Below are 21633 nucleotides of genomic sequence, written 5' to 3'. Positions count from 1 at the left end.
CCCCGCCCCATATCTTTGTGTCCTGTATCACAGAGCTCAGCCACCATGTCTATCCCACAGGCTCCTAAATCAATCTGGGGCCCCCAGAACTCTCCACAGAATTTCAATGGCCCCCAGAGATCTCGAACTCAGACATGCCCAAAATTGAGTCCTTGTGACCCCCACTCAGCCAACGCTCCCTGGCAGGAAGGGTGCCATCATACACTCACCCCAGAACCAGCGTCCATACGTTACAGACTACACTGTTTCCACTGTGGATAGTGTCCTCTCCTAGGCAATCCAGGAGCTCCTGGAGGCCAGGACCCCCAGCTTCTCTTCTCCTGAGCCCTCATAGCTACCTAAGGGCAGTGAGGGCCTGCCTGCTGTGAGGCCTGGGCACCATGCCCACATCAAGTGGTCCATGAGTGTGGATGTGGGTGAGCGTCATGAGCCCAACTGCACCCTTCACACTCCCACTCTGCCTGAGGGTGTCTAACTGCTGGGTTCCCTGTCCATGCATTCCTCTGGGCCTCTGAGGATCTCTGTGGCTGTGTGAGTGACAGCAATGACAACATCAGCTACCACTGACCACTGAACATTCAAGATGTGCCAAGTCCTGCACTACACGATGACCCACATGCATGATCATCCTCACTTTATCCTCAGAGACACCCCATGAGGGAGCCACCAGGCCACATTCTCACCTGGCAGACCAGGGCCTTAGCTGGGAGGAGTGAACTGCTTTGCTCAAGGTCCTTAGGAGGGTGAGAGACAGAGCTGGTATCAACCCCACACCAGGGCACACCCAGGTGTGCACTGAGGACTGCATGCCATGTTGAAGGAAGGCTTGTGCACCCCTACAAGTGCTCTGGAGCAAAGACCATCTGTTCACAGGGAGCCAGTCCTTAGTGCTTGTCTTTGGGAGCCTGGGCTGAGCCCAGGGAGCAGGTTAGATCAGTGTGGCCTAAAGACTGGGCTCTACCCACCTTGGTCCGGGTTGAAGATCCGGAAGACATCGGGGCAGCTAACGAGGACCATCTCCCCTACATGGGCCGGCTTCCAGCAGGTTATATTGTCCCACATGCCAGGGCAGCCTGGGGGAAGAGAGCCATGGTGAGCATGGGTCTACACACACACACACACACACACACGCACGCACACACACATGCACACACGCATATAATCTCACACAAATACCACGTTAGTGCACACACACCACACCACACAGAACCAGTCACAAACACGTGCATGCACACATCCCACAACACACGCTACACTGTGGATGCCCACACGTACAGCATACACGCCACACTTGGATGCTCACACCTGTATTCTCCCACCACCCTCCACACAGAGGCAGGGTGGACCGCTCACAAGCCAGGCTCATGCCGAGCAGGTGGGAGCAGCTGAAGAGGAAAGTGGACTTCCTGTCTGAGGGAAGGCCAGGCCTTCACCTGAAAAGCCTCTCAAAGAGGGGGTGAGGCATGAGCCTCTCTGCAGGTGGTCCTGAGGCAGAAAGGGGGCCTCACCTGATGTTACCTGGCCCACAGCCCCTGAGTCCTGTAGGGTTGTGGGGAAGAGAAAAGCACCAGACTAGGGCAGGGCCCTTCAGAAAGGGGCTGCTGGGTCTCTCCAGCAGCCCCTCCCACACGACCTGCTCCAGACTTCCTGCCTCGGCAGCAGCCTCTTCTGCAGGGCCAGCTCGGTGTGGTCTGGCCTCACCTCTACCCCCTCAGTGGTGGTCAGTGGTCGCTCACCCCAGGGTTGGGGGCCGGAAGTGGCTGGTCTGAGGCTGCTGCCTGGCCCCCACCTGCCTCGAAGGGCAGGCCTGGATGGAGCCCACGGTTGGCCCCCAGCTGGCCCTTGGAGGAGGAGCACAGATTGATCAGATGAGAAGGGAAGGCCATCCAGGCAGGAGGCTGCGTGTGCCACGGCTGGAACTGGGAAAGGACTTGGAGTCTTGGAGTGGGATGAGATGAAGGAGGCAGGGACCATGGGGGAGGCCAGCCTGGTGTCACGGGGTCAGGCTGACGGAGAGGATGGCAAGGATGCACCGAGAAGTGCCTAGGAATCCTGAGGATCTGGCGACTCCCTGGACATGAATTGTGAGGAAGAAGAGCCAGATTTTTGAATTTGGGGAGCTCAGAGGCCCCCTGCCCTCTCTGCTGTACTCTATCCTTCCAGCCACAGCCAGTCTTCTGTTTATCACCTCTGTCCCTCCTCTATACTGAACTGATCTCACCAATGTCAATGCTGACCTCTTTGCTGCCGAATTCAAAGGACGATTTCAGCCCTTTGCCAGCTGCCCTGCCCTGGGCCACCTGCCACGCACCCGGAATGAGCTCCCCCCACTCGGGTACTTGATATGCCCAGCCCTCTGTTTCCAGCCACTCCCCTAGGGCCAGTCCTTGCTGGACATTCCCACCTTGGGGGACCCAAGACCAATCAGAAGCAGACGAAGCAGTTCTTGCCTCTACTCAGAATCACCCACTAAACCCTCATCTCTCCCAGCCCCAGAAGTATAGGAAGCCACACCCCACCTTGTTCTCTCTCCTCCTCTGTGCTCCATGTCGAATCCTGCTGGATTTCCCTCCAGATGATCGTGGAATCCTTTACTCTTCCCTGGGACCACCGTTACTGCCTCCTCTTGAATCTCCATCAACCCCACACAGCTATGACTGTTTTTCAAAATGAGTATCCGACTGGGTCACACCCACCCTACGAGCAGTTAAAAGCTTTCCGTGCTCTTAGCATCCCAATTCTTCAACAGAGTCCCACAGTCCCCCTGCCATCCTTAACTCCAGCATAAGGGAAATGATGAGAAAAGGATGTCAAGTGAGAAGATCATGGAGGAGCAAAGCCCGGGGACCCTCACTGGCATCTATGGGGTAAGCCAACGAAGTACACACAAAGACGCACGCAGTTAGACAGCGTGCAGAGGTGCAGTGGGGTGGCCAAAGCACAGCACGTCAGACTGCAGAGTAGCTTCGGGAAAGGAGCCTGGTTTGCAGAGAGACCATGGGCCATGGAGATGGCTCCCACATCACAGCAGGAAAGCAAGTGACCTCTGCACTCCACCTCACAGGGCTGCTAGGAGCACTAATGAGTTCCTCCATGGAAAGTTCTCCAAATAGCACCAGGCTCCCTCTATGCAGACGCACTGTTGTCATTAGCATCAATTTCACTGTTTTAGTCAGGTGTCCCTGGACACTGTTGTCATTAGCATCAATTTCACTGTTTTAGTCAGGTGCCAGGCAGGGGCAGGCCTCATGAGGCCATGGTCTCTGTCAGGGTCCACACTATTGGGTGCTGTTAGGACCAGGAGATATCTATAGCTTCTGGATGTAGAAGACCTCTTCTCCCAGAATGCAGACCCTGCCATTTTAGAATCCACACCCTGACCTATAGCATTCTGCTCTTGGAATGTCAGAATTTGGGAGCTGGGAATAATGCTGTACTCTGCAATACTCTGAGTCAGCACACCAATAAGTCAAAGACACTGAGGATCATATGAGGGGTGCCAGCCATGGGTCCCAGCAATAGGCCACTGTCAGGGATACCTGTCTATCCACTACAGCAAGACATCTAGCCAGCATGTGGTTGGCTGTGACATTATGTCCTTGAAAGAGACCCAACAGCACATCTCTGGCCGCCACAGTTTGGGTTGACCGTGAAGCAGCCATGGAGCGTGACCGTGTCTGGCCCACACTCCAGGGACCCCAGCCAACAGATGTTCCTGTTATGCGGAGCATTAGGCCCTGGCATAGCCAGCTGCTGCTGCCAGCAGGGTGGAGGACACGACTTCAAGATAGCAAGCAGAGATGTGAGGGCTGAGAGGCAGAGGGGATGCAGGAGCCAAGTAGGTGGCACGAGGGGTGACAGGGGCTCCCGGAATGGTGGGTAAAGGGGTGGTGGCAGGCAAGAAGTGCATTCTCCTCATGACCAATAGAGTGTCTGCCATGTGCCAGGGACCCTCTAGGCACCAGGATACGGGACTGGAGGAAACAGACAAAGCTACAAAGCTCACAGTGGAGGGCAGAGCCAGGGAGGGTGGGGTCTTTCCTCGGCATCTGTACTGGAAGCCCCAGACTTGTGTTCTGGCCTCCTCTGCCATGGCTCACGTTCCCGAGGTGCCCATCAAGGGCCTTGTGTCTCTTGGGATGTCCAACTCTGAGTGACCAGAGCTCAAATCTAGAACAGAGATTGCCCCAGGGACTTGCTGGTGCCTCAGGGAAGGCTGGGACAAGCAGGAGCTGCCCTCCAAGGAGCACTGGACAAGGCACCCAACCCAACCCCACCCCATGACCTGGAAAGGCTAAGGACCCTCTAGCACAACTCTCAAAGTGCTCCTGGTGCCTTCTTCTGTCCCCATCCTGGGTCCCCTCCAGAGTCCTAAGGGCAGCTCCTGTGGCGTCGGAGTAGACTGTAAACCTAAAATGAGACCTGGTCACCCCATGTCCTAATCCCAGTGTCTGGTTTAGTGGACATCCTTGAGCATGGGGAGCTCACAGCCTTGGAGCCGAGGAGAGCAGGAGGGGGCTCTTGAGAGGGCCTTAGGTTTCTCTAGCTAAGGACAGCAAGATATCTTCCTGCCACTCAGGTAAAATGCGACCTGTTTCCACATTCCCATTCATTTCACATTCCAGTCTCAACACACCTTAGTTTTGGCGAGATTGGAAGCTCAAGGATGCCTTTTCTCCTTTCTCCTCTCCCTCCTCTTTTTATTCTTTTTCTCTCTTCTCCCTGTCTTGTTCCCCTCCCCCTCCCCCTCCCCCTTATGATCCATACTCAAGAAATACGAGTCAGACCCTGCAGAATGGTACAGGAGTGAAGAGAAAGGACCCTGTCTCTGCTTCACAGAACTTACAGTCTGCCAAATCATGCTAATGATTTTGGATGTTATGCTAAATGCTCAGATGCCGCCAGATGGTGGTGTCTTAGTTTCCTGTTACTGCTAAAAGTTTGTAAGCAACTTACTGTCTTCAAATGGTACAAATTATTAGTTCTCGGGGTAAGAGGTCTGAAATGGGTCTCACTGTGCTGAAGTCAAGGTGTTAGCAGGGCTGTGCTTTTAGAGGTCCCCAAAGAGTCCTGTCTCCTATCTTTTCCAGATTCTAGAGGCCACCTACTCTTCTTGGCCTATGGTCCCCTTCCCCTGTCTTCAAAGTCAGAAGCTTAGCCTTCTCAACTCTCTCTTTCTGACTCTCCCCTCTTCTTTCACTTATAAGGACTTTCGTGCTTACACTGTGTCTGCTCAAGCAACCTGGGAGAATCTCCCCATCTCGAGACCCTCAACATAACTGCCTATGCAAATCTGCATCCCTCTGCCATGTAAGGTCACATCCACACCGTTCCAGGGAATAGGATGTATCTTCTATCTCTGGACAGTGGCAAGGGTCCTTTTTCTGCCTACCAAAGGGGTTTTGATCTCATTCAGTAGTGGGTGAAGACAATATATTTCAAGAGCTGAAAGCAGACATGAAAGACTTGTCAAGGCACCGCTGACACCCTGGGGAGGGATGAAGGAGTCTGACAGGGAGCAATGGCCGCAGAGATGGAGAATAGTCCTGTATAGGACAGTGTGGAGACAGGGATGACAGGGCTTGGAGACAGACCAGCTGGACATGGCTGGCCAGAGTGCCAGAGGTGGTTAGTGCTCACCCATCTCATGTGACTTATCATCACATCCCGAGTTCTTAGCCACAGCAAGAGGGTAGAAATGATGGACTAGTCTCTAAAACGCCCCTCACAGGATTCCAGAGCCTTTACCTCTCTTCCCTCTCTGTAGGACCCTTGCATGTCACATGCAGAGTTCACATGGGGGTGGCAGCGTTCCCGTTTGGGAGGTGCCTGAATAAATTGTGTGAAGTGGGACTCTGCCTCCACCTCTGCTGACCACACTGGCCTGTAACATAGGCAAGCAAGAAATGTCACTGTGCTACATCTCTGAGAGTATACGGTTGATTTGTCACTGCTGCGTGGTCTAGACTATCTTGAGTCACACAAGGAAGGGCAGAGAGGTACCATGATGTCACCCAGATTTCTGGCTTGGGCGTCTGGATGGATGGATGAATGAATGAATGGATGGACTGACAGACAGATGAACAGATGAATGAACTATGCTATTTACTATAGTAGGAAGGGCTAGGTGAGCAGCAGATAGAGGGGATTTTTTTTCTTTTTTTAATTTTGAGACAGGGTCTTCCTGAATTGCTTAGGCTGCTCAAACTTGCAATCTTCCTGCCTCAGCCTTCCAAGTAGCTGCAATTACAGGCCTACACCACCATGCCTGGCTGGAGAAGGAATTCGGCAAGTTGGAAATCAAGACTTTGGTCTGGTACACGTTTAGTTTGAGAGGCGCTAAGAACAGAGTGGAGACAGGTATCAAACAGGCAGCTAAAAAGTCTGGGGTGTGGTGTGGTTGTGGTGTCTCATGCCTGGAATCTCAGTAGCTCAGGAGGCTGAGGCAGGAGGATCCCAAGTTCAAAGCCAGCCTCAGCAAACTTAGCAAAGCCCTAAGCAATTTAGCAAGACCCTATCTCTAAATAAAATATTTTAAAAGGCCGGGGATGTGGCTCAGTGCTTAAGAGCCCCTAGGTTCAATCCCTGGTACAAAGAAAAAATAAATGTCTGGGATCCACAGAAGTCAGAACTGGAGTGGGTGGGGTCAGCAGGGATGTTATTTGGGCCATGGACTGGATGGTCCAGCAAGAGAGCAGAGCTCAGAGCAGAAAGAAGAATAGCCTGGTGCTGACAGAAGAGAGGGTGCCAACGTTTAGAAGAGGAGCTGGCAGGGAAGACGGAGGAGGGACACCAGGACAGGAAAGCAGCACGCCAGCCAGGAAAGCATGTCTCAGGGAGGAGACAGACAGTCAAGTGCAGCCAGCATCAAGTACCCCACCGTTTCCTCCTCCAAAGAGGCCAAACATCAGAACAGGTCTCCATCCCTCAAGAGAACGCTCAGCTCTCGGCAGCCCCACCGCCCCAGAGTCCCTTTCCACCTCCTATCATCCCTCAACTCTGTGCCACCCCTGCCCCACGCCTCCTGGGCTGGTCTGCACAGACCCCGCTGTGGAACTTGGTCAGAGGAATCTGGGCAGTGGGCAGCTGGGGATACTTTGCACACTCTCTGGACTATTCCCACCTAGTAGCCAAGGGACGGTAGCGAGTTGTGACAACAGGAAAGATAGAGACCACTTAGGCAGGTCAGAATGAGGGAGAGTACAAGAGCTATTAGCCTTCGGCTGGAACAAAATACAGAGCTAATCTTAGGTTGTCATGGTGATGATTTTGTCCAGTTCCACACAGTGTTCAGAACCCCTAGACCAGGGACACCAGAGCGACAGACAAAGCGGTGGTCGTTCCCTCCAAAAGCCACCCCAGAGTTTCAGGTATTGTGAGAACAAGGCCTCCTATCTGAGCATATAATTCAAATATTAAAAAATGATTCAATTTACTGAAATTCACTTAACAGCCAAGGCTTCTGTTCAAACAGTGAGGACCCCCACCTCAACCCGAGGTGAGTGCTGGAGGGGAGAGGAAGAACCAGAGACACAGCCCTCCTCCTTCGAAGCCAGGGGTCCCCAAAGTGTGGGCCCCAGGCCAGCAACACCACTTGAGAACCAGGTCTGGGAATCAGAAACCCTGGGGATGGGCGTCAGTGACCTGCATTTGACAAGCCTCCAGGAGAGTCTGTTATAGGCTTCAGTTCCAGAATGACCCAGCTAGGAAGACACAGAAATGGAGCCCTTTGTCAGATTTGGCATCCAGGCCTACAGGGAATACTTTCCTCTGAGCAGAGCGAGAGGCCCTGCAGACACCTGTTTCCCCACGCCTAGGGCCTGCTCACCCTTGAGCAGCCGAGGGGACCAGACAACAAGCTCATCCTGCTTCAAAGGTTGGGGAGCCCCAGCCTGGCCCCGAAGTGGTTCCTTCCTGGGGGCCTCTCCCCTTCGAAGGAGGGTGGAGAAGCTGAGGTACCTGGCCATCTGGACAGGATTCAGAAGACCTCCCTCTTCCTTGTCCCCCAGCACGTGGGACCCCCATGGAGAACCACACCTGAACAACCCTGCCAGGAGGCGGGCATGGCTTCCAGGCTGAGGGGAGTCAGCAGCCCTGGGAAGAGGAGGTGCTGGCTGGCCCGGGGCTGGCAGGCTGCCCCAGGACAGCAGAGGGAACAAAGCGTCTCCCAGCAGGTGCTCCCCGAGGGCCGCAGGGGCACCGGGCACTGTGTGGTGGAGCAGCAGTTCCCACGCAGAGCCGTCCTTTCTCCACCTCTTCTGGCCACAAGAGTCCTGCAGCAGAATGGCAGCCCCTGGCTGGGATGGCAGACCTGGGCACTGGCCCGGAGCTGGCTCTCACCCTGGGTGAGACTCACCAGTGACCACCAACTCTGACCTCAGCGGCTCTGTGTCACGTGAGAGCTGGACTGGGGTTGGTTCCAGACTCATTCAGCATTTAGGGGTTTGGAGTGAGATGAAAACCGCTAAACGCATCTCCAGACCTCTTCCTCTTCTTCTCCAGAAACTCCTTTAAGACACGTAGAGGGTGTTCAAAAAACCAGCCAGAAAGCAAGTTGCTGCTACTGTCCTTGGCCACCTCCCCGCCGGTACCTTCAGCCTCTCCCAGCTGCCTCCACTCTGAAGACCACCATCGGCATGACCATCCCATGTTCTCTCTGGGACAGTGGTTCCAGAACGAGTGAAGAACCAGAGCTTGAGGGAATGCAGGTGGCTTCCCGGGAGCCCCTCAGCCCCCACCACACACACAGTGCCACATGCCTGCCCCTCACCTCTACCACACCAGGACCAACTGACCCACTTTACTAGATCTAAAGGATTATAGGGAGAAACTCAATGTAGATAAGCATATAAAGGTCATGTACAGTCACATGCCATAATGACTTTTAAGTCAGTGATGGGCTACACACACACACCACGGTGGTTCCATAAGATTACAACAGAGCTGAAAACTCCCAAAGCTCAGTAATATCACAGTCACTGTACTGCTGCACTGTAACACAGTGCACGACTCCTGCATTTGTGGTGGGAACAAACCTGCACTGCCAGTCATTTAAAGGCATAGCACAGGCAATGATATACAGTACACAGTACCTGATGATAGACAGCTGTGCTACTCCTTTTCGTATTTGTTATACTATAATCGGTGTCACCATTATAGACTATTCTTCTACTTATCAAAGTTTACTGCAAAACTGTATGCCCCGCTCTGCAGCCTCATACATCCTGTAGTCACAGCATCTCCTGGTGGAGCCATGGGGCCAAGTGGAGTGATTGCCCTATGGCACCCACATCACACCACCACCAAATCACAGACAAGGCATATCTCAGAGGGTCTCACTGCCACCAAGCGAGCAATGCCGGTAGATGTGTGTGTGCTCACATGTGTAAAAGCACTGCCCTGAGTTCACACTCGTAGACACCAGAACAAGCCATCAGGCTTTGTTTTTCCATGTTCAGTTGTGTTTCAAGGGCATCGGCTGCCCTTGGGCCAGCCTCTCTGCAGGTGTGCTTGCTCAGGGACAGTGCAGCAGCGGGAGGGCTGGCCTCTCTCAATTCATCCCCAGCCCAGGTTAATAGCCTAGTGCACAGCTGTCAATCATGGTTACTCTCGGGTTTGGTCTCTGCGGGGAATGGGCTCCCTGCCCAGCCTGTGCCATGGGAGCTGCTCTTGGGCTTCACATTATAGCACACCCTGGAGGGTGCTGTTCTCAAATAAAACCAGTGGTTCTCAACCTGGGTACTCTTCAGAATTAACTTAGAGGATCTTAACACATACCAATGTGGAGTAGCCCGTACAAATGCTGATGAGGCTGGGCCTGGGTAGTTCCGGACATCCGCATCTTGCAATCTCCCAGGGAGCTTTAATGGGCTGAACCACGAACAGGGGTTGCAGTTCATATTCCTCAAGTGTGTTTAATTTGGAGCCACGAAGAAGTCCAGCTCCAGCCAAAGGCACTCCTAGGAGCAGGCCTGAGGCTCCCATGGGGACCCGGGGGAAATTAAGGCCCTTGTTTGGCAGCTGACAGTGGGATAACACTGTCCTTGAACTTAAGCCCTGGAAAGGAACCCAGAGGCTGCCTGTTCTAAAGCCCCTTGAGGAGGGTCCTCCAACCTCAGTCTGCGGAAACAAGCTTTTCAGACCACAGGCCGGATGCAAGCTCCTTGGAGGTCAGCCTTCCGCAGTGGGCCTCCCCTCGTCCTGCCCGCTGCCCCTCTCCTTCCCAAGCAGGTCACTGGAGGCTGAGAACCTGGCTCTTACAAAAACAAACGCCCTCCAGCCTTCACTAGCTAAGAAAAGGGCAGGCCTGGGGCACACACCCAGGGCCCTCCTCTCCCAGCTCCACTCTCCAGCTCCAACTTCCTCCACAGCTGTCTGACCTTTCCCTCCAACAAGGAGAGAAGGGCGGGTGTCTCCTCACTCCTGAGCTGCAGTGCGGCGCAGTGGCGGAAAAGGTGGCTCTGGAACCATCTGAATGCACACCGAAGCTCCACCCTCTCTGTGTGGGCTTAGATGTGAGCAGGCAAAGAAATGAAGGCTCTTGGGAACAGCCTCATCTGTAAGCAGGGGGTAGAAACTGCCCAGACGTGGGGCGGTGTACATGGAGAACCCAAGGACTGGCTTCTAAGTGCTGGCTGTGACTCTCCCTGACACCTGCCACCCACCTCTTTCCCTTCCCACCTTCACCCAGGCCATCCCCACCTGGCTCACATTCCTACCTTCTTCCCTCCTTCCCTCCAAGGCCCAAGCTGGTCCCCCAGCCCCTCCCTGCTCTTCCAGAAAGCCTTTGTGGATTATTCCAAATGGCATGCCTAGAGGAGTCTCTACGCTCCCCAGAACTCAGGCCTAGAGGAAGATGGGTCACCCTCGAGGCCCCCATGTTGTGACATGACTACTCGTAATAACCATTGTCTCTGCTGAGAGCTCAGTAAAGCCCATCACCATCCCCTGCCCTTCCCACCGATTTTGTCATTTAACACAATATTCCTATGTGGTAGGCATTATTTTTTCCTCCATTTTGCAGACAAGAAAATCAAGGTGTTATGTACTTTCCTAAGGTCCCACAGTTGGTGACCTGGGAACCGGTGCTAGGTTCCAAGCATGTGGTTCTGAGGCTATGTGTCCCAGTGGCTGTCTGGGTTCAAGGTCCACCTCTGCCTCTTAATGGACTGCAACCTTAAGCAAGTTGCATAACCTCCTTATGCTTCAGCTTCCTTATGTATAAAATAGGAGCAGTAATAGACCAGCCTGCTAGGTTGCTTCGGTGATTGAATAAAACACACACACACACAATGACTGGAATAAAGGAAGTCTATATAAAGTATGTGGCCATTAACATGACCCATTCCACCATCCTCATTTTATAAAAGGAGATCTTAAGGTCCAGAGCCACAGAGTCAGTGGTCTAGCTGGGCCCTCAGTGTCCTCCTCTTTCCTGATAGCTCTTCTTTCCTTCTGCTTAATTTAATGTCAGCCCTATCCAGTAAAGCTCTACCCCTTGACTCAGGGAGGGCAAAGATAGAGATGTGAGATCCTCTTCCCTCTTCTAACAGGCCATGAGAGGGGAAAGTCTTCATTCCTCTCTCTCTCTCTCTGTCTCTCTCCCTTTCTCCATCCCTCCTTCCCTCCCTCAGAAGAGACCTGTGCCCTCACTCTTGAAGAACCCTTCATACCCTGCCCCCTCTAGGCCTAGCCTGCCCATCCCTACCTTCACCTGCCCAGTGAGAGGCGCCTTCTCCTCCCCTGAATCCCCAGTACACGGGCTCCAGCTCTCCCCACTGACTCTGACCTCTCTGAACTTGACTTCAGGGCTCTCATCCCTGACCCTGGCCTTGCCCTCACTCCACCCAGGCCAGATACCTAAGATTTCAGCTTCTCCTGTGAGTCCAAGAGTGCAGGGAAGGTGAGAGAGCAGAGCGGAGCCAGGGAGTGGATGAACCAGTGAGCTGGGGGGCGAGTGAGTGTCCTCCACGGGCTTCAGGTCCCCCACCCAAGTTCAGGTCTGGGAGTGACCTGTGTCAGTACTGCTCCACAGGGTCCCTGAGGAGGGCCCGATGGGGTCCTGGGGAAGTTGCAAGGATTCTAGCCCAGTGGAGACTGGCCACAGCTGTTCCCCTACCTCCACCTCCTGTGGAAATGGACTTAAAATGTGCAGACACTCACTCCCTGGGACAGCCAGCCCCCAGGATGGCTCATCCCCACACCCCAGACGGGGCTACAAACAGGGGCACTCCGTCCCCCCAGAGGTCAGGCACCTGCTCCCTGGCCTCTTGTTCCTATGACTCCCTTAGCCTGATTCACCCACTCTCGGTTCTCAGCTGCGGTCAAATGGCCACCCATCCTGGGGGGCCAGCTCAGGGGTTCTCAGCTTTAGCTTCTCACTTGAACTTGCTGGGAGCTTCTGAACCTGACAGAAACTGCGTGAGGTTCTGACTGAAGCTGCAGGATCGTGGTTTGAGCACCTTCTTCTAACAGCTCTCCTGGCAATCCTGACGTGCAGCCAGGTTTGGAAGCCAAGGATCTTGGTTCAATGCCACCTTCCCCAGCAGCCCCTCCCCATCTCATCACAGAGGACTCACCTCTTTCCCATCCTGAGCACACTCCCCAGCACTAGTCAGCCCGTCCCAGAGTGGTGACTGTCCCCACATCTGTCTCTCTCTTGCTTCAGCCAAGTCACCACTACGGGCAAGCCTGTTTTGTCCTCTCTCAGCCCAGGGCTTGATAGATGGGTGTAATTAATGGCATCCAGCTCTCCCTGCAGTCCCTGCCCCCGGCCCCACCCCCAACCTCTACCCTTGCCTCCTGGACTCCTGTGCTGCTCCACCCTGAGACATGGATGCAGGAACAATGGCTCTGGGCTGGGAGGCAGGACACCTGCAATCCAGACCCACATATGTGCTCTGAACATGGCCTGCCCTCAGCAGCCCACTTCTCCATGAAAGCCTGGGACGGGAAAAGTCTTATTTCTTTGAGTTTCCTCCATCTATACCCATCTGGAAGAGGGTCACATCTGGGCTCCCTTCCTGAGTGTCCCTAGTTGGTGGGGCCCAGCATTCACTTTTGCCGTCAGTCAGGGCTAAGCAGTGTCCACTGGCCGGTGGGGCAGGCAGGCCCAGCCTGGAGCAGTGCCTTCCCAGCCAGTCTGCACGGAGAAGCAGCTGGCTGTGGAGTTGGGCCCAGTGGGACCGCTACATTTAACTGGGCTAGAGATTAATAAAGTCTTCAAACAGATGGTGCTCAGAAGAGCTGGGCGGATCTGGAGGGAAAAGCGCATCCTTCTGGTCTGAGCAGAGAGCCTCACCCTTGGGTAGACCCGCAGCCAGCCCTCCAGCAACTGAGGCAGGAGCGAGGCTGGAAGGGCCGCTGGGATGCCCCAGCCAGCCCCTGAAAGGCCCTCAGACAGAAGGCAGAGGGAGTCTTCACCTCTTTGGGCCTGGGATCCCATCTGCAAAGCAGGGGAGTTGGGAGGGGAGGGTGACATGGGACCACTGGGGCTCATCAGGGCTGCATCAGTCCCTGGGGACATGTGAAATGTTGGGAGGCACTTTTTGTTTATCCTTGGGATCAGGGGTGTTATGGACATTTAAGAGGACAAGCTAAGGATGCTAAATGTCCTGCAGTATGTAGCTCCATCCAGCACAGGGCATGGTACCCCCACCACAGATGTGGCTAGCCCTGCACCAGACAGTCTCTGAGACTGGGAGCTTGCTGCTTTTCCCCCTGGCTTCTGATGGAATGAGCAGAGAAGACAGGAAATGACCCTATGCTCTGCCCTAAGCTGACCAGGTGCTCCAGAGCCCAGCTGCCAGCAACAGCTGCGTCCCTGCTGCCACCAGGCCCCTGTGGCCTGCTAATAAGCTTTCTGACAGCCACTGCCCGGCCCAGCACCAGCTCTATCATAGCCTCTAGGTGAGAGAAGGTGGTCACATCCAGCCACCCAGGACAGCCCTGAGCCACCCAGGACAGACTAGCTCCAAGCAGGGCAACCCCTGCCTCACTGCTCAGAGCAGATGAAGGACACCATCTCCCAGAGACCTGCACCCTCTGCCACCCCGTCCAAGGTGGACCTGGCACCAGGAAACTGGTGCTAAAGGCCAGCCTGCATGTTCTGGGGACACCGTGCCCTCCCAGCCACCCGGCTCACCTGGGGAGGAATCGTTGAAGCCCAGCAGGTCATTGGCCCTCTGGATCTTCTCCAGGCACAGGGCCTGCTCCTTCTTGAAGATGCAGTCGGAGTGCATGGCGGTGGCCTGCAGGGGACACATGGTATGGGTGGTGGGAGGCCCACCCATGAGACTTCCCACCTAATCCCAGGGGCGTGTCCTAGAGAACATGGTGTGTGTGTGTGGAGGGGCGCAGAACCAGGAAGAGGAGAGTGGCAGAAAGACCTCAGGGCCAGCAGGGGGACATCCTCTTAGTCATGAGGGCCACGAGGGCTCTTCTCAGTCACCAACTCAATGCCTGGCCTTGGACAGATCCCACTCCCCTCCTGGGTCTCGGTTTCCACATCTTATAATAATTTTAGCAATCCCATATGTAGCACTTTACTAAGTACATGCTTTATTCTGAGCGTTGTGTGTGTGTGTGCACACACACGCGCACACAGACACACATATATGTATGCATATATCTTAGAAGTATTAGGAAGTAGGTATTATTTTTTATCATTTTCCATATGTGAAAACAAGTAAAGAGATATAAAGTTACTTGCTCAGTGTCACATGGCTTAGTAGACCGTAGAGTCGGGATCTGAACCCAGATGTTCTGGCTCCAGAGACCACAAGGATCTAACTACTTAGGGGGAAGCAAGGGGTGGGGGCGGGCTCAGGGTCTCTTTCCCCAGGGGGGCTCGTGAGGAAGTGGCGCCCTCTAGCTGCTGCAGGTGGAGGAGCAGCGGCTGCAGGCCAAGAGGCCAGCTCACCACTCTTCCTGGACTGAGAGGGAAAAGTGAGGCTCAGAGGAGTTAAGGAAGCGCAGCCCAAGGTCAGGCAGTGGTTGCTGGCAGTTTTGGATTCTAGCTCGGGATCAAGTAACTTCACAGCCATGCATGCTATCATGACAACTGCCTTTGCACGCTGTCACTTTAACTCAACCCCCAGGCAGGATGGTTTCCCAGGGGACTGTCAATGCATGGAGAAGCAGTCACCAGACATCGGAGCTGCCAAGGGCCATGTTCAGGGACACTTCCAATCCCAAATGCTCACAGATATGCAGGCAGCTCCCCCAGAGAGGGACGCACTTGTCTGTAATCACACAGGGAATCAGAACAAAGACCTGGACCTCTGCTGGTCCAGAGCAGTGGGGCCAGTACTTGGGAAGCCTCCTCTTCCCACTCTCTGTCCTCATCCTTGCTCAGAAAAGACATGAGCAGAGAGCAGCCTCCTGGATTCAAATCTGGCCAGGCCTCCTAAGCTGGAGACGAGAAGATCAAAAGACCCTTCTGCAGCCCTAACCAGGATGCCTGCATATGGCTGAGCAGGCTGTGTACTGCACAACTCCAAAGGTGGCCACGCATGCCACTATCGTAATAAATTTGAAATTTCAAATTTATTTGCTCTAATCAGTCCAGCATCCTAAGGAAGGGCATTCTTCTGATTCACACAAAGGTGCTAGATGGTCCAGTGGGGTGTTGGCAGAGATACCAGTCAGGTATCTCAGCTTGAGTGAGGACACAGAAAAGTCACAGGTTCTCTGGGGAAAGCCTCAGGTGAGCCTGAGCTGCAGATTCATGGAGGGGAGGGTTCCGGGCCTTACCACAGGCAGCAGGAGGAGTGCAGCCAGGGGGACCTGCAGGATACTGGCCATGGTGCTCCTCAGCCGGCACTGCTGGCCTCCCACGCCAGCAGCCGCTGCTCAGCCCCCAGAGGTCCACAGGCTAGGGAGGAAGGAAAGGCGTGAGTCCTGGGTTGTTCCCCCACCCTCCTGCAACATGGTCCCCAGCCTCCAAAGCAAACTCCCTCCAGGCCTGCAGCCGTCCATCCTATTCTTTCGACTCCTACAAACAGGTGAGGCCCAGGGTCTACATCCCCTAGATACGGAGGATAGAGTGGGGTGCAGGCTGGCTCAGCCCCGACAGTCTACTGGAACGGTCGGTCTGGAATGGCTTTCTCATCTGCCGTAGACCAGTTGTCTCCCCGACCTTGGCATGCTCCCCTTCCTCCACAACAAATGGACAGCTTTGCCTAGCACCGCCTTGCCCACCCAAAGGTGACACTTCTCTGTCTCCCTGAGCATGTGATCAAGCTGGCATCTAAGGAATGCGACTGGCAGCAGGAGAGCCTCGTGGGCAGCATCCCGTACACAAGGGCTTGGCATGCTCTCCTCTCCTATTTTCTTGCCCTTCCCGAGTGTGGACAAGGATGCCAGCTGTGGGCGGGGAGTGCAATGCTCTGAGAGGAGCCAAAACCACTGAGTGCAGCTAAGCAGCCTGGATGGCCTACCTTGCCCCAGACTGCGCTGCAAGGGAAATAAACTTCTACCTAACTTACTCTCTCTTAAGGACCCATTTGTTCCAGCCACTCAGGCTGGCACCTTATAGAATATATCTTCCTTTTGCCCTGCCTCACCCCACTTTGTCCTCAAGAAACAAGTGACACAGAAAGCACAGTGACTACTAAAGGGTGTGCTCAAGCCTCAGAGCTACCCGGACCGCCCCCAAGAAGACAAACATGCAAAGACTGGGACCCTGGCAGGGACCAGAGAGGTTACAGGGAGTCAACTGAGGAGCTGCAGGGACCCAGCTCACTCCCAGCAGAGGACATTCTGCTTCTGAAACTGATGACGAATACATATACCCTGCAACCCAGCAACTCCACATCTGGGAAATTTTTGCAGTTGAATCAGAAGAAGGATATGCAAGGCTATTTACTACGGCATCATTTAAAATAGCATCTGCGACAAAGAAAAAAAAGGGGGACAGAGCAGCAGCCACCCAGCACTCACTGCTAAACAGGCTCTGCAGGGCCACACAATGGAATGCCACACACTCAGCTTAAAATCGTCATTACTGTTATTATTAAATTGCTATAGAAAAGGTTGAGTAGGCTCAAATTAGGGGCACCGCTACCTGGCACGTGTCTGGTTTGGGACAAAAGGGGCTGGAGCAAGCGCTGCCCCTGCATCGCAACCACTAGGACTTGCAAGTGCATGCCCAGTGTGCACAGCTGCTGTGACCCCTGGTCCCCTGTGCCCGGCTCTCGACCTAACCATGTCTCCGTCCATCTCTTCTGGCCTCCCCTACAGCCTCTCCAAGCTCAAGCTGGTGATGAGCAAGCACCCAAAGGAGAAATAGAAGCTGCTGCAGGAAGGCTCAACAAAAGGGGCCCCCATGTCATCCCCAGCCCAGGGCTCACTCAGAGATGCTGAGACAGGCCTTGGATACCCCAAGGGACACTCTGAGAAGTCCAGTGCTGACTGCGGAGGGAGTCAGGGAGGATGAAAAGCACTGGCCCCAGCACTTGCAGACACCAAGGACAGGCTACACCGGACACCCAGGCTTCCACGGCCTATACCCTCTCCCAGCTTCCTACACACCCCTGGTGGCTACAGGCTGCCTCTGACATGGCCCTGGGGGGTTCCCAAAGGACTCAGTCACCTCCATCTGCCCTGGGAAGTACAAGATTCTGCTTAAAGAGAGATGGCCTCCTGTCCTTCCTGCTGGGATAGAGCAGTGCCTGGTCCCAGTGATCCTCAGCAGGGGCTGGAGGCCATCTCTCCAGGACAGCAGAGCTGGGAGAGAAGATACTGCAAGGCAGAAGCCTCTGAGATCAGGGGGTGACTGCCCTGGACCTTGGACAACCTCAGGTCAAAACAGAAAAACAGAGCTCCTTGTCCTCAGGGACCGCCTGAGCCGGCACTAGCACGGCCCACTATAGGACAGGGCTGCCCCCACATGGTGGCCCATGCCTCCTCCCCAAGTCGTGACTGCTCAGCCCAGTCTGTGTGCAGCCTGGGCTGCCCACTGGAGTCACCTGCAGAGCTTCAAAGGACACCTCCGTGAGAGAAATCAGAGCCTCTCCGGGTTCAGTCCTGTTCTGTGTTCCCAGGTGGCATCGTGCAGAATTAGAACTATAAGGGTTTGTCTTAACCTTTAGTAGAGGCCAGAAGTGTGCACACAGAGCTGTGGCTTGAAGGGTTCCAGCAGGAGGCGTACGGCAGCAGGGGCAGGTGAGGGCTGGTTGATCTTCAAATTCTCTTTCTGATCCACACGCTGTGCGCACACGCACAAATACACAGAAACAGGTCCACGGAGATGACAATAAAGACATATCAACCTCACAGAAACAAAAGAGACACGGATCCCCAGGGCTCCCACTTGAGAGTCTCAGTACAAACTCCCAAGATGGGATACACACTGCGGAACAGGTCAAAAACAGGGAAACAGAGCTCCTGGTCCTCAGGGACCCCCTGAGGACCAGGCAGACAACGCCACACACACACACACACTCCTTCATGGTGACAGACACACACTCTTAGAACCAAGTCACGTGCAGAAGCAAGCAGCCGAGACTGGGACATTCAGACACATCTATCAAACAGGACATGTATGTTGATGCACATGCTCTGTCTGTAGTCATCCAGACACATCAAGGCATCGAGATACTCATGAATGCAGACCTGGGTGCAGGCACGGGCAGTGCAGGCACACATGAGCACGTGCACACAAGTGTGGGAAGGCCTGGGCTGGCAGGGTGCGCGCCCTGCTCTGCAGGCAGCTCCTCCACCACCGCTTCAGTGGACTGAGAAGAGGGCCGAGCCCAGCCCTTCCCTTCCTGGCAATCTGCATCACCACCAGGCTGCTCAAGCTACCACAGGAGCCAGCAGAGAGATGTCCCAGTCCAGTAGCACAGGGTAAGGGAGCTGGGGGCTCTCCACACAGCACCTCCTCTGGAACCAGACCCAGAGTTCTTGACGCCAATGCTGCACTCTCCTGCATCCCTGCCACAGCCCATTCCCTGTGCAACTGGGCAGGCACTCCCCAGCAAAGACAGGGAGAGAGGACTTGGGGCTCCAGGGCCTTGATTTCCCAATCACACACCTCTGGGGACCTCAGATCACTTTCTATAGCCTCCCCGGGGTGCTAATACCCTCAGTCCCTCCAGGCGCTTCTGTCCCTGCCCACACCCTGCACTGGACCTGATGGGCAGAGCCCAGAATTTGCAAACTTAGGTCACCTGTCCTGTCCCCAAACCAGTGTTCTTCCAGGCACTTGTGTGGCTCCGCTGCCCAAGGACAGTCTTCTGAGGACCCCAGTCTGCCACCCTATCAGCTGCTCCTCCTCCACCCCATCTCCACTGCCTCTTCCTCAGGTGACCCACTCCATAAGGGCCAAGCCACCACAGCTCTGAGGACGGTCATCAGGTTCCTGGACCCAACCACTTAAAATGTCTCAGGATGATTTGTTTATCCATGTCCCATGACATTGCTCTTGGGTCTAGGCTCTGCAGGGCAGTGGGCTTTGAGGACAAACTCTGCCTCGGGACATTTAACATGGCAGACAAAGGAATCCTTTTTGCTAGAGTTTTTAGCCTCAGGATCTTAGGCAAGTGGCTTGAGCCTTCTGTGCCTCCATTGTAACCTCTGTAAAATGGGAGTAACCGTAGTGCCTGTCTCCTGGGTATTACTTCAAGGCCTCAACGATTTACAAAAACTGCAGAGGGTTCTGGCCCCCAGTGGGGGCTCTCTGTGTTATCAGTACTGTTGACTCATGGCTTCCTGGGCAGGCTTTGCGCACCCTGGCAGCTCTCCACCCCCAACAGCCTTCTAAACCAACCGTTATTGGCCAATGGCTAATATCTATCAAACACTCAGTCTGTGCCAGGCTGTCTTCCAAGTAATAAATGTGCAATAACTCCTCCAACCTCCTGAAGCCTCTTACGTAGTTCCTAGCACCCTCCTCATTCTATAGAGGAGGCGACCAAGGGAGACTAAGCAACTCCCCCAAGGTCACACTGCATATTCATGGCGGACCAGGGAAGTGAGCCCAAGCAGTCTGGCTCCCAAGTCTGTGCATCCTGGGCTTCTGCTGCTCTGCCTCTGGCAAAGGAAGACAGCTCAGAGCCTTTGGGTGCCCCAGGGTGACCCTGACCCTCAGGGCTGATCAGGCCCTCTGTGACCCCCTGCCCACCCATCTCTATCTGTTTCCCTCCTTAGGAAGAGTCAGTGATCGACACGCATCTCAGGCCTGAAGCAGACCTGAAAGGCCACCTCCCCATGGTCCAGCTGGAGAAACTGAGGTCAGAGAAGGGGAGACACTTCCCAAGGTCACACAGCGTGGTACCCTGGAGGTTGGCCTAGCAGGAATGGGATGCGTAATAGATAAGTGAGCCAAGAGGAGTTTGAGGGGACCCAGTGGCACACCATCCGCCCTTTAATTGGGGTTAGCCTGACCTCCTCCAGCCCCCTAAACCCAGTGACAAAGCCTGGAACTGGCAGCAGCAGCAGCCGCCGTGTCCTCCTATGAGTCGCGGCTCGGGCAGCGGTGGCCCAGCACACGGAAGACACGTCATCAGTCAGCACAGGAGCAGGCGGTGACTCACGGGGCGCTGCTCTCCACATCTGAGCGGGAGGAGATTCAGAGACCCTCCAGCCGCCCCCTCGCTGCACCAGATCCAGCGGGAGCCCTTCTGCAGCACCCCAGCCGCGGGCCAGGCTCCTGGCCAGCGTCTCTTGTCCCTCTCTAGCAGCTGGTCAGGACCTCAGAGGGAAGCTCCGATGTCTCCAGGTCTCCTTGCAGCCAGCCCTAAGCAGCACTGGGTCTTCTGCCCTACAGATGCCCCTAGGCCGGTGTGAGGACTGCACCATCCTCTCCCTCTCCTCTGGCCACAGGAAAGCCCTTCCTTTCATACAGCAGTGTCAAGCTTAGACACCAGACAGACAAAGACGGCCAGGAAAAGAGCATCACTCACCTCCCCTGCTCTCCATATGCTGCCTTTATTAATGAGACCAAAACAGGTCCCACCCCACTTGCTCCTCTGCCTCCTAGGACTGGAAACGTAGAGGGAAGGTGAAAGAGGAAACACTTCCTCCTACCCATTCCCCTCAATAGAAGGGACAGAAGCTGCTTCAGGGAAGAGGGAGGAGTTCAAGCACCTCTTTCCTCCTAGTAAGGCCCGAGCTGATGAAGGCTGAGCCCTGGGTGAGAAGCTTCCTAGCAATCACAAGATCAATCATGCATACTGATTCTCCTCTTTGGTGATCAAACCAAACCATCCTTTCAGAGCTGCTCAGGTTCTGTCCACAGTCGGCCACAGGAGCCAGGTCACCAGACAGGCCCCAGGAATGATTCCACCCACACCCTTCATTTCACAGGGGCTGGAGTGGGGACCGGGGCTCAGGACAGGGAAGGGCTGGGCTGGGGTGCACTCTGGCAGAATCACCCCTTCCATCAATGACGGTGGGGGGTCCCAAGAGGTTTCTCCAAGGTCATACTGTGAAGTCCTTTACCCCCCCCCAAAAAAAAAAAACATGTCCTGTGAGGAACCTCTTCCACAAAAGAGAGTGCAGGAGCACCTCCTGTCCTGCAGCTGCCCGCTCCCAGGCCAGGCTAAAGGAGGAGGCAGAAGACCAAAGCTGGGGGAAAGCGGAAAGAGGTTGAGAGGTGAAGGAAGGGTGGGCGGGAGTGGGAGGGGAATA

The 21633-nt window shown here is 54.8% G+C and overlaps 1 protein-coding gene across 8 annotated transcripts in view; it reads right to left on the bottom strand.

Annotated features, from left to right (window-relative positions):
• Positions 1-21633, bottom strand: part of Adcyap1r1 (ADCYAP receptor type I) — a 56489-nt gene that overhangs the window by 30177 nt on the left and 4679 nt on the right. For 7 of the 8 annotated variants that reach the window (XM_048786417.1, XM_048786416.1, XM_048786419.1 and 4 more), the window contains exons 2-4: positions 15754-15874; positions 14144-14249; positions 966-1073 (exon numbers count right to left, since the gene is read on the bottom strand). In XM_048786417.1, the coding sequence (XP_048642374.1) occupies positions 966-1073; positions 14144-14249; positions 15754-15804 (265 nt within the window). In that variant the 5' untranslated portion in view covers positions 15805-15874. Of the gene's footprint in view, positions 1-965; positions 1074-14143; positions 14250-15753; positions 15875-18086; positions 18209-21633 lie in introns of all 8 variants that reach the window. The other variant, XM_048786418.1, reaches the window with a different exon arrangement.

Source organism: Marmota marmota, unplaced genomic scaffold (assembly GCF_001458135.2).
Source record: "Marmota marmota marmota unplaced genomic scaffold, marMar, whole genome shotgun sequence".
NCBI classification, from domain to species: domain Eukaryota; kingdom Metazoa; phylum Chordata; class Mammalia; order Rodentia; family Sciuridae; genus Marmota; species Marmota marmota.
The sequence above is the reverse complement of the archived record's forward strand: the minus strand, read 5'-3'. Positions and strand labels throughout refer to the sequence as shown.